Below are 13,245 nucleotides of genomic sequence, written 5' to 3' on the forward strand. Positions count from 1 at the left end.
AAATTGATTGCATTAAATAACAAATTGTATGCAATGGGTGGCCAAACAAGTGGTAAATATTTTTTTTAAATAAATAAATAAACTAAAAAAAATAAATAAAAATATATATTTGTAGTTAAAACTTATCCAAACTTTATATAATAGTAAAACTATATTATTGTTAATTTAATCAATGAAAAAAATACATTAGTTTATTGTTTGTTTGTTTTTTGTATTTAATAAAAAAAAATAGTTTTTTTGGTGTTATTATTAGATAATAATAATGTTTTTTTTAAATATTTTTTTCATAGACGGTGTAACAAATACTGTTGAAATATATGATTATAAATCAAATCAATGGTCGTATACAACATCAATGCCAATAAAAGATAGGGATTTTGGGGTAAAAATATAATTTTTAAAAAAAAAATATTAAAAATTAATATTTTTTATAAACTTAAGTTATTAAATATTTTTTTTTATTTACAGGCAACTGTTGTTATATAACATAATCTAAATATAAAATATTATTATTAAATAATTAATAATATTAACATATTATAAATAAATAAATGTCAAAATTTTTATAATTAATTGTATTTAACTAATAAAAACATTTTGTAATTATTATATTATACAGTATTAAATATAATTATTGTTATTATTTAAAACTGTAACTTAAAATCAGATAAATAACTTTTTTTTAATAAAAAACAATATAAAAATATTTTTAGTAATACAGGTATTTAGGTTATCAGTACTTAACAAAAAAATACTTGACTTTATTTTATTTGTTGATATTATATTTATTGTTGTTTTTTAATATATAAAAATCATATATATAATAATAGTATAAAAAATATAATCTAGTTCAAATTAAATATATACACAGTTTAGTTTGATAAACAAAATATTAAATTATTTTTTATTTAAAAATGTTTAACAATAACTATTACTATTTAATATTTTTAAATGCTATTGTTATTATCAATTCAATTAATTATGTTTGCACATTAAATGCAACTAAAATTATTATTAATGATAATAATAATAATAATAACAATAGTAGTGACAATTATAATGTATTGAAAAATATTTTTTTCAATTTTTATATAAATTAATTATTATTATTATTATTATTTTCAATTAGCAAACAATTGATAGTTTTATCTATCTGTGCGGTGGTTGGGATGGCCGCACATATTTGTCTCAATGTTATAAATCAAATAATATCAAACAAACAAAAAATGTTTGGCAATCAATACAATCAATGTCTAGTAAACGGTATTTATTTAGTTGTGTTTCATACGATTCCTTATTGTATGCAATCGGTGGCAAAAATGTATGTATTTTTAAAAAAAAATTGTTTAAAACTTTAAATTAAAAATTTTATATTTTACATATAAAAGGATACATATTTGAATACTGTTGAAACATATGATCCAAAAACAAATATATGGAAATCTATTGAATCAATGAATATTGAACGCAAGTATTGATATAATTATAACTATTATTGTTGTTGTTATATAGTTATCATAAATATTTTATTTATGGGTTACCTATAATATAATTTATAAAGTGAGCATGATGCAACTGTTATTGAAAATACATTATACGTATGCGGTGGTTCAAATGGTAAGTGTATAATATAAATTATTGTGATTATACACACAAACACACACATATATACAAACACATACAAACACACACACACACACATACATAGACATACACACACATACAAACACACACACACACACATACATAGACATACACACACATACAAACTCACACACACACATACACACATACAAACACACACATACAAACACACACACACACACATAAAAAGGATCAGGATTTATAGTGCACGTCACATATTATGTATGGTACACTTTTTGGAGACCCTGTTCCCTTTTTTGTATTATTACCCATAGCATGCGTATAGCACTCATAAGCATAGTTAGAGGAGTACCTACAAACAGTAAGACATCTTGGTAAGGGGACGATTCTTTGTACCCAAACTAGCTGTTACTTAATATTTGAAATGGCAATAAACAACAGTGGCTCACCAGGGAATCGATCCCCGGACGTCGTGCCTCTGTGTTGTTTCTCAGGCAACACGTGCAAACAGCCGACGACTTAGCTCATTGCGCCATTGAGCCACGGACCACACACATACATACACATAGACATACACACACATACACATCAACAACATTTTTTTAAACATTATGTTATTTTAAGTTTGAAGAAATAAAAAATTCATAATTTTTTTCTAATTTTTTTCAGAAATTTATATTTTAAATTCATGTGAATATTATTCACAAAATACTAATAAGTGGTCAATGGCTACACCAATGAATTCAAAAAGACGTGGTCTGGCACTGGTAGCACACAATGGCTATATGTATGCTATTGGAGGTAATAATGGTATCGAAGTTTTCAATACAATGGAAAGATTGGATACAACTACTAAACAATGGCAACCAATGGCTAATATGAGTTATACTAGGTCAGTTATATATACATATATATATATATACTGTAATTATGCTGTCTATATATAACCCAGTCCAATTTGATATTATTTAATTAAACATTTAGCTAAAATTCAATTATTAAAATAAATACAATATAATTAGCATGCTAAATGTTAATTTGTTAATAGCTAAATTTTAGCTAAATGTTTACTTAAAATAATATTATTTAACAAAAATTAAAAATAGTTACTAAATACACAATTATCAATTAATCAAAAACAAGTTTATAGATAATAAATATTTATTATTATATTAATTATTAAATATATTTTTTTTAAATATATATATATATAGAGGTTATTTTGGTTCAGCAATATTTATGGATAAAATATATGTTTGCGGCGGTTATAATAGTAGTAATGAAAAAACATGCGAAACATATGATCCGCTGACAAATCAATGGACACAAATTGGTTGGTTATTATTGATTTTTAATAATATATATTTTTTATTACTTAATTAATTAATATTTTTATTTATATTATATAATTATTTATAGCATCAATGCTATCAGATAGAGATAATTTTCAATTGATTACATTTAATCAACAATTATATGCAATGGGAGGTGTATTTGGTAAACCAGAAACTGTTGAAATATATGATTATAAATCAAATCAATGGTCGTATAGCCAATCGTTGCCAATACATGCTTACGATTTTGGGGTAAAATATATTATTATTATTATTATTTTATTTTTTAAAAAATACATTTGAATTAATTATTATTATTTATATTTTTTATTTAGGCAACTGTTATTTAGACAAACTTATGGAAAATTGTAAATCAATATTAATTAAAATAAATTAAATAATATATATATATATGTATATTGATTTTATTATTATTATTGAAATTTTTTATATGAATTATTATTATATTTACTTCAAATTAAAATAAATTGTAATTATTATATTTTATTGATATAATAACTAATAATATATCTGATCTTAATAAAAAATGATTTTATTAATATCTTATCAGTGTTTAAATTAATATATTGTTAAAATATTTATATACAAAAACAAATTATATAAAAATAAACTTTTTTAATATTAAGTTGTATTAAAATATAAATGTATGAAAATGTATATTTATTATTGTAATAATACCAGTAAAAATATATTAATAAAAAATTATTTTTTAAAAATAATAATTTAATACAAATATTTTCTAGTAACTACTTTTTAATTTTATTTGAAATATTTTTAAAAATTGTATTTATTTTAAATTATTTTATAATTTGTTGTTGTTGTTGTTGTTGTTAAATAGCAAACTAACCAATTATCAGATGATAAAATACACAAAAAATATTACAAAATAATGTTAACATTAAATCATATCTATTGAATATACAGTATAATAGAAATAAATTATTTTTTTCACAAAAAAATATAATTAATTACTTATAATTTATATAATTTAAAATTGGATGCTTTTAATACTATTACTAATAACAAACAGTTATTTAGTTTATTATTAGTTTATAATCTTTATTTTGTGACTATATTTTTAGTACATAACATATATTACATAACCAAATAAAATGTATTTTAAAAAAATCAGTTAATATTTAGTTCAATTATTATATCTATAATATCTATAACATTGTTATGATATATAAATAATTACAACTAATAATAATTAAATTACTAGAAAAAATTGAAACAATAACTTTAACAAAAAAAATTATTATCATTATTATTATATATCTAAACTTTATATTATTAGTACAATACTTGAAAGTGTGTTATAAACTTGAAAATTATATCAATATTTAAAAAATATTATTGTATATAAACTCTAATATAATTAAATCAAAAATAAATTAGTTGTCATAAAATTATATGTATAAAAAAATCTATATATTTTTTAAAAAAATTATTTATTATAATAATAATAAAAATTAATTATAGCACAAAATGCTTAATAAATATTACATTTTAATATCAATTACACAAATTTTTATATTAAATTCTATTAAATCATTAAATACAAGTATAATTAACAATAATAGTGATTATAATGTAAGTTATATATAGAAAAATGTTGTTTAAGTTTAATATTTATCCAAAAAAAAAATTTAATATAAATTAATAATTATTTTTTTAATTAGCAAACAATTGACTTAAATTTTATCTATTTGTGCGGTGGATATGACGGGACATTTTTATCTGAATGTTATAAATATAATACGCAAACAAATATTTGGCAACCAATACAATCCATGTCCACTAAACGTATGTATTTTAGTTTGATTTCATACGATGATTCAAAATTGTATGCAATCGGAGGTATTAGTTATGTAAGTATTTAGTGTTAAACTTATATATTTTTTTAATTAATTTATTTTATTAAATTTTAAAAAATAAAAATTATGTGTTATATTTTAGCCTAGATTTTTGAATAGCGTTGAAACATACAATACGCAAACAAATCAATGGACATCAATAGCATCGTTGAATAGAATACGCGGGTATTTAATAAATATAATTTAAAATCTATTTATTTATTTATTTCAATGTATTAATATTTTATTTTTAATATTTAAAAAAAGTTACCATGATGCAACTGTATTAGAAAATACAATATATGTATGTGGCGGTGAACAAGGTATTTTAATATATTTTTAAAAATTAATTTTGTTTATTAAATTAATTTAATCATAGCTCAATCATTAAACTATTTTTTTATATTTATATCAACAAAAATAATAATAATATAACACATAGTTTTGATATATCATATGAAAAATTACATATTAAAATAATTTTTATATTTTTATACATTTTTTAAAGAAAATGTGAAAATAGTAGACAATAGGATAGTTATGTTACAGACTAGTTAGTTATAGACTATTATTAATATTATTATTTTGTGTGTGTGTGTTTTTATACAATACTATTACAATAAATTTTAATCTATGGATAATTATATTTTAAAAAATATATTTTGAAATATTTAGCAAATATATACAAATCATGTGAATATTATTCACAAAAAACTGATAAATGGTATGAAACGACACCAATGGCTACTGGACGGAGTCGTCTGGCACTGGTATCACTACATGGGTTTATATATGCTATCGGAGGTACTGATGGTAAAGTTGGTTACAATACAATGGAAAGATTGGATACAACTACAGAACAATGGCAACCAATGGCTTATATGAATTATACTAGGTTAGTTATTTTTAAAAAAATTTATAATGTAAATATAATTATACATATTTATTTATACGAAACAAAAAAAATTAATTAAATTTGTAAAATTTTAATTAAAATAGTTTTATTACTATGTGATTATTTGATTGAAATTATAAATTTTATTTTTTTTATTAATAATGAATTATAATATAATACTAGATTAGTTTTATTATTTACAGTATAAATATAAGTATACATATTTATTATACAAAACTTATTAATACTATTATACTAATTAATTTTCTAAAATTTTAATTAAAATAGTTTTTTTACTAAATGATTATTAGATTGAAATTATAGATTCAATTTTGTTAAATAGTTAACTAAATATTAATAATAAATTAAATAATTACATTTAGTTTTTTTTAACTCTAATTTTTATTTTTCTTTTAAAAATATTTTAAGATTTGCTTTTGGTTCGGCAATATTAATGGACAAAATATATGTTTGCGGCGGTTATAGTAATAGTAGTAGTCATCAGAAATCATGCGAAACATATGATCCGAAAACAAATCAATGGACACCAATTGGTTTGTAATTATTAATAATATTAATTAACTATAATTTAATTATTAGTAAATAATTATATATATATATATACTGTATTATTTTCAATAATATTTTGTTAAATAGCATCCATGCAATTAGATAGAAATGATTTTCAATTGATTGCATTTAATGACAAACTATATGCACTAGGTGGTTTTTCAAATGGTAATATATACTATTATACAAAATTTAAAACTAATTAATTTTCTAAAATTTTAATTTAGAGTTTTTTACTAAATGATTATTAGATTGAAATTATAGATTCAATTTTGTTAAATAGTTAACTAAATATTAGTAATAAATTAAATAATTACATAATGGTTAAGTAATTAGTATATATAAATTACATATTTATTGCAAATTATTTATTATTATATTTCTAGTTATTTATTATAAATTTATTATTATTTATTATATTATTCATTATTATTTAATTTTAATTTTACAAACACTTTAGAATAATATATGTTAACATTTATTATTATAAAAATATGATAAAAATAGTACATTATTATTAATTTATTGTATATATTTAAAATATTTATTTAATATATTTCAATTATTTTTTTTTATAAATTTAGTTACTTATAATTAGTAATTTTATTGTTAATTAATTAAAAAAAACTTATAATATTTTTAATAGTCGGCAAAACAGATACGGTTGAAATATATGATTATAAATTAAATCATTGGTCGTATACAACATCATTGCCAAAACAAGTTGATGTTTTTGGGGTAAAATATTTTTTTTATTAATTTATTTTTTAATTTTTTATATACAATTGATATATTTTTTATTTTATTTCTAGGCAACTGTTTTATTGATATAATAAAAAATATGAAAATACTAAACATTATTATTATTTAGATTATCTAAGTATTTGTAAGAGTGTCTAAAATACAAAAACTAATTAAAAAAGTATAAATATTAGATTATATATATAATATTTTTATAAATAAAAATTATTTACTTTTATCAATAACTTTAACTGTATAGAGATAACTATTTTTATTTTAATAAATTAAGTTGTTAGCCCGTTGAGTGAATGGCCAACAATTAACGACAATTAGTTAAAAATTGAATAATTGTTTATTAATGATTAACGTAAAAATGTCGTATATTATTGAATAACTGAAAGCAACTGATTAATACAATGAAAAGCATAAGTATATATTAGATATAAAAAGCGGTTAAATATGGATTATTTATGAGTAGCCATCTGTCGGCTGTCATTCCCCCGCTGACAAAGACCAGGGCGGTGGCCAACGAGATTTTCGGTGAACGATGGGTGACTGTTTACGACGACGAACTGGTACAGTTTGTGTATTATCTGTCAATGTGTCTATGAGTCCATTTGTTGGTTGGCGTACCAATTGGTTGGTAATTGGTTTGTTTGTTGTCGGTTTTCGGGGACCAACCGTATACAACGTAAACGATCATTTGATGCCCCTTTCGTTTGGTTTTGATTGTTGTTGTTTACTGTTTTTGTATCGACTTTCGGTTGTTTTATTATTATTAGTCATGCCATTGTCGGTACTGACGCTGTGATTATCATTATTACAGTCAGTATAAGCGACAACTGTTTTGTTAAACGACAACTTGTTTGTGTTCAACTTGTTTTGGCGAAAATGTTTTTGTTTATCAATTGTCTTGAACGTAACTGAAGACTGTTTGGCAGTGCTTTGTATTTCAGACAATTGTTTAACCGATTGTGACGGTGACTCCAAATGAGTGACGACTGATGAGTATTCGATTGTTGAGTCTTCGGCGTCTGGTTTGACATTATTTTTCGTTTTAATAATGTGATGTGAATTGTTCGGTGCCTCGACTAGTATGCAATACGAACTGTTATCGAGTGCTATGTTATCATCAGTGGTGAGTGTGACCTCGCGTGCGTTGTCGGAGTGACCGAAGCGCTTCGTCTTTGCGGCTTCCAAACCTAAGGCGACCTCAAGCCAATCTTGCGGTGTCTTTGGTCGGACGGCGCCTAAGTGATGACGATAGATTTCGGGCATACCGTTTGTTAGCACAGCGATGGCGTTTTCGTCTGCGAGACCAGCTCTTTGTGTAAGCCGTCTCATATCGTTGTAATACGAAGTAACTGATTCGTGGCGTTGAAGTGATCGTTGAATTGCTTCGATCAACGGGTTAGTGGTTTGTCGACCAAACCGACTGATCATTAACTCACGGCAGCGTTGCCAAGTGAGTGTGTGTCCCATTGGACCGATTTCTCTAGCGACCCATGAGAGTGCATCACCTGAGAGATGTCGAGCTAAGACGACCATCTTTTGTTTATCTTCAGTGATGTCTGCGGTGAGGAAAGAGAAAATGTCGAGCCATTCTTCGACAGTGACTGAAGAGTCAGGACCGGAATATTTGTCACACAAAAGACCGGTGAAATGAGTGATTGTTTGAGTTGCAGGTGTGGGAGATGTATCACCAAAATCATAGTGTATCATATTCGATGCCTGTTGTGGGAGAGTACGACTTCCGTTTCCGGCTCCAACACGTGTGCTTCTGTTTTGCGGTAAGACTGGATTTTCGGCTGTGCGCAACCGATAAAACTGCTCGACAGTTTTTGTTTCTGAATCGCTTGAGTCTTGACTCGCATTCGGCTGACCAGCGTTAGTCACCGATTGATTGGTACGTCTGTTGGGAGTGTTACGGTCTCGTCCTCGAATACGGCTTCTGGTATTGTATGTGTACGGCATGTCGTATGAGTACACTTAAAAATTGACTTCAATGATATCCTGAACCGACTGCGCCAAAATTATTAGCCCGTTGAGTGAATGGCCAACAATTAACGACAATTAGTTAAATATTGAATAATTGTTTATTAATGATTAACGTAAAAATGTCGTATATTATTGAATAACTGAAAGCAAGTGATTAATACAATGAAAAGCATAAGTATATATTAGATATAAAAAGCGGTTAAATATGGATTATTTATGAGTAGCCATCTGTCGGCTGTCAAAGTTTTGTTCAATACACTTGAAGTTAATTATAACTTACTAAAAATGTACAAGTTAATTATTAAAAATATTTATATTTAAATAAACACTGTAGATTATTTAGAAAAAATTGTAAAACAAATTTTATAAATAAAACGATTAAATTTAATCTATTTAAAAATTTTTAATTTAAAACCTAAATTAATATATTGTTAATATTTAGTTAAAAGTAGTTTTTTTTATTAATTATAAACTACAATAATAATTTTTTTAAACTTCAAATAAGTATTAATAAATATATATAATTCTTAAGTATTTTTTTTATCAGAATTGATTATCAATTAAGTATTATTATTATAATTATTATTAATAAAAACATTTAGTTTTTATTTTTTTAAAATTATTTTTAAATGAAGTAAAATAAAATATAATTAATATAGTAGATTTGTGTTTTGTAGATGCACTAAAAATTTTAATTAAAATTATAAGATAAAGTTTAAAAATTTGTTATTTAACTATAGTATTTAGACAAATTTAAAATTTTAGTATTTTTTGAATATTGTAAACCTTGTAATGTATTGTAAAAAATGCATATAATAAATAATTAATTATTAATTAATTAATTATATAAACTTAATAAGTGCAAACTAATTAAATTAAAGTTAACAATTATAATAAACACTCAACTAATTAATGATTATTTAATTGATAAATATATTATTATATTTTTATTAACAAATTAAATAACTTAAGATTAGAAAAATTTTATTGATATCTTTGTAAATACTTAAACATTTTTTCAATTATATATTATAAAATGTAGTGTTTTTTATTATAAAACAATAAATATTATATGTATAACTCTGCAAAAAAAATAATAAACAAAAATTGTAATTATAACTTAAAACTTAAATTTATATAATTCTCAATTTTAATTTTATACACAACAAAATAAATCATCTATAATTAAAACTTTAATATTAATAATTAATTTATTTAAAAAAAACAATATTTTTAATCATTATTATAAGAACTTTAATTAATACTTGATCTTTGTTTTATAAACTTGAAAAAAAAATTATATCAATTTTTTTACTGATTATAGTATTTTTAATATTAAATAAAGTTTATATAATAAGACAAAGTTTTAATAAACAATTAATTTTTTTCAAATATATGTAAGAAATATAAATACATATTAATTGTTTTTTGAAAATAAATTATTAACAAACAAAACAAAAATGTTTAATAAATATTATATTATAGTATTTATTGCTATTATTTATTTACTATTAAATTGTTTTGATTCAACAAGTACAATTGCAATCAATAATAATAATAGTGATTATAATGTAAATAATATTTTTTTTAATAAATAAAAACTACTAAATAATTTTATTTTTTTATGTTGTTGTAATTGTCAGCAAACAATTGACTTATCGGATAGTTTTATCTATATATGCGGCGGATATGATGGATCAGCCTATTTGTCTCAGTGTTATAAATATAACAAACAAACAGGTATTTGGGAAACCATACAATCCATGTCCACTACAAGAGCTTTATTTAGTTTGATTTCATTGGATTCAAAATTGTATGCAATCGGCGGCTATAATGTATGAAAATATTGAATTTAAAATATTAATAATTTCATTAGTATTGTTTAAAAAAATGTTTTATATTTAAATTATTTTAATATCTAAACAAATAAATATTTTTTTATTAGGACAAACATCAATATTTGAATAGTGTTGAAACATATGATATACAAACAAATCAATGGAAATCTATAGCATCGATGAATATAAAGCGCCGGTATTGATAAAAAAACTATTTATTTAAAAAGATATTTATAAATCATAAATATTTGTTAGTTTTAGTTAATATATTGAATTTTTTAAAAGAGAGCATGGTGCAAGTGTAATACAAAATACTATATATGTATGCGGTGGTTACCATAGTAAGTATATATATTTTTTTAAAAAATTATTGTTTTATTAATAACTATAGCACAAAGATAAAAATTTTATTTGTCTTATTAATAATAACTATTTAATTAAAAAACAAAAATAAATGTTAATATTAGAAACACTAATAATAAAAAATAATAATTATAATATTAAAAATTGAAATTATATTCTGCTTGGTTAAATTTCTTTAATTATGTCATTATTTTTGAAATATTATTCATTATTTCTATTAAATTATTTATATTTAGACAAAGTTATCAAATCATGTGAATCTTATTCACCAAATACTAATGAGTGGTCTTTTGTAACACCAATGAGTCAGGAAAGGTATGCTCTGGCACTGGTAGCACACAATGGGTTTATATATGCTATCGGAGGGTATAATAGTGGGGGATTAAATACAATGGAAAGATATGATACAAAAACACAACAATGGAAACCAATGGCTAATATGAAATATGCTAGGTAGTTATTTCTTTATTATTATATAATTTTGAAATAAATTGATAAAAAATTTAATATCGCTAGACTAATAATTAATTTCTTTAATCAATTTCAGTAATTTTTTTTAAATATTTGCATTTTTATTTTTTAAAAATAAAAGATATTCATTTGGTTCAGCATCATTTATGGATAAAATATATGTTTGCGGCGGTTGGGGTAATAGTGATTGGAAATCATGCGAAACATATGATTCAAAAACAAATCAATGGACACCAATTGGTTGATAATTTTAATTATGGAAATTATTTTATTTGTATTAATTTTTATAATTAATTTTATCAGCATCAATGCAATTAGATACAGCTGAATTTAATTTGATTGTATTTAATGACAAATTATATGCATTGGGTGGCTATTTAAAGGGTACATACTGTATATGACTATCTATAGTACTTAAATTTTAATTATATATATATATATATAAAATTTTATTGTTTTTATAACATTAAATAATATCAAATTTTATTTGATAATGTTAAAATATTGGATTTTTTGGTTAAATTAATAATATTTCATTTATAAGTAATCATATAAATTATAATTTTTTAAATATATTAATTTCATTATTTTTATAGATAATAGACGAACAGAAATGGTTGAAATATATGATCATAAATCAAATGAATGGTATTATACGACATCATTGCCAATAAAAGTATCAGCATTTGGAGTAAATATATTTATTTTATTTTATTTGTTTTAATATTAATTATTATATTTTATTTCCTAGGTAGCTGTCCTATAACAAAAATATGTAGTAAAACTATGATGAAAAATGTAATTTTTATTTGCATTACAATTAATATTTTTTTTTAAAGAATACTTATTCATTGTTATTCAAAATTTTTTGTATTAAAGTTTTAGATATTTGTTTTTTATTAACTACGTTTTAATATGCGAAGTATTTATATATATTTATATTATACAATTATATTTAATTATAAATTAATAGTTAATACTTATTTAAGATATAGTAATGTAATGTAAAATCTATGTGAAAATATAATAAACAATTTGTTTTAAATTGCACTATAATTAATTAATAGAAAATATAAGCTACTTAACTAAATCATTAGTTAAGTACAAAATATAATAAATTAAAAATATTGAAAAATTGATTATTTAGACAATTAATTTAAGTTTACAATAATAAGAAACACTCCACAAATATGATTATTTAATTGATAGATATAATATTATAATTTATCAATAAAAATATTACTTAAGATTAATAATTATATTGATATCTTTGTAAACACTTAATTAATTAAAAATTATATTATTAAAATAACAAAAATAAAAGTAAGTGTTAAAATTAATAAATTTTTATATACAAAAACAGATTATATAAAAATTTACTTTTTTATATTAAATTGTATTAAAATATGAATATATAAAAATTATTGTATTATTTAAAATATTATATTATTGTAATAATAAAAATATATTAATTGATAATTATTTATTAAAAAAATAATTTTATACCAAATTACTATTACTAATTGTTTACTAATTACTAATAGTTATTATTT

At 21.3% G+C, this 13,245-nt stretch overlaps 2 protein-coding genes across 2 annotated transcripts; both read left to right on the forward strand.

Moving 5' to 3' along the window:
* Positions 1-2,342: 2,342 nt before the first annotated feature.
* LOC128956510 (kelch-like protein diablo) lies at positions 2,343-3,289 on the forward strand. The gene is made up of 4 exons (XM_054302227.1): positions 2,343-2,497; positions 2,820-2,938; positions 3,025-3,191; positions 3,275-3,289. Exons 1-4 carry the CDS (start codon positions 2,343-2,345, stop codon positions 3,287-3,289), a joined length of 456 nt encoding a protein of 151 aa, XP_054158202.1.
* A 7,389-nt stretch (positions 3,290-10,678) lies between these two features.
* On the forward strand, positions 10,679-12,458 carry LOC128956523 (kelch-like protein 17). Its single transcript, XM_054302241.1, has 8 exons — positions 10,679-10,855; positions 10,966-11,054; positions 11,144-11,199; positions 11,458-11,674; positions 11,814-11,932; positions 11,996-12,076; positions 12,289-12,383; positions 12,444-12,458. The coding sequence occupies exons 1-8, from the start codon at positions 10,784-10,786 to the stop codon at positions 12,456-12,458; spliced, it is 744 nt and encodes a 247-aa protein (XP_054158216.1). The 5' UTR covers positions 10,679-10,783.
* Positions 12,459-13,245: the final 787 nt, after the last annotated feature.

This window comes from Oppia nitens, unplaced genomic scaffold, assembly GCF_028296485.1.
Source record: "Oppia nitens isolate AA-2021 unplaced genomic scaffold, nextdenovo-longstitch-racon4-pilon3 scaffold30_pilon_pilon_pilon, whole genome shotgun sequence".
Taxonomy (NCBI): Eukaryota; Metazoa; Arthropoda; class Arachnida; order Sarcoptiformes; family Oppiidae; genus Oppia; species Oppia nitens.

Coding starts and splice junctions, on each gene's coding strand:
- LOC128956510 (XM_054302227.1), top strand. CDS start 2,343: ATGAATTCAAAAAGACGTGGTCTGGCACTGGTAGCACACAATGGCTAT. Junction 2,498..2,819: donor GCTAATATGAGTTATACTAG/GTCAGTTATATA, acceptor ATATATATATAG/AGGTTATTTTGGTTCAGCAA. Junction 2,939..3,024: donor AAATCAATGGACACAAATTG/GTTGGTTATTAT, acceptor AATTATTTATAG/CATCAATGCTATCAGATAGA.
- LOC128956523 (XM_054302241.1), top strand. CDS start 10,784: ATGTCCACTACAAGAGCTTTATTTAGTTTGATTTCATTGGATTCAAAA. Junction 10,856..10,965: donor ATGCAATCGGCGGCTATAAT/GTATGAAAATAT, acceptor TTTTTTTATTAG/GACAAACATCAATATTTGAA. Junction 12,077..12,288: donor ATTGGGTGGCTATTTAAAGG/GTACATACTGTA, acceptor TTATTTTTATAG/ATAATAGACGAACAGAAATG.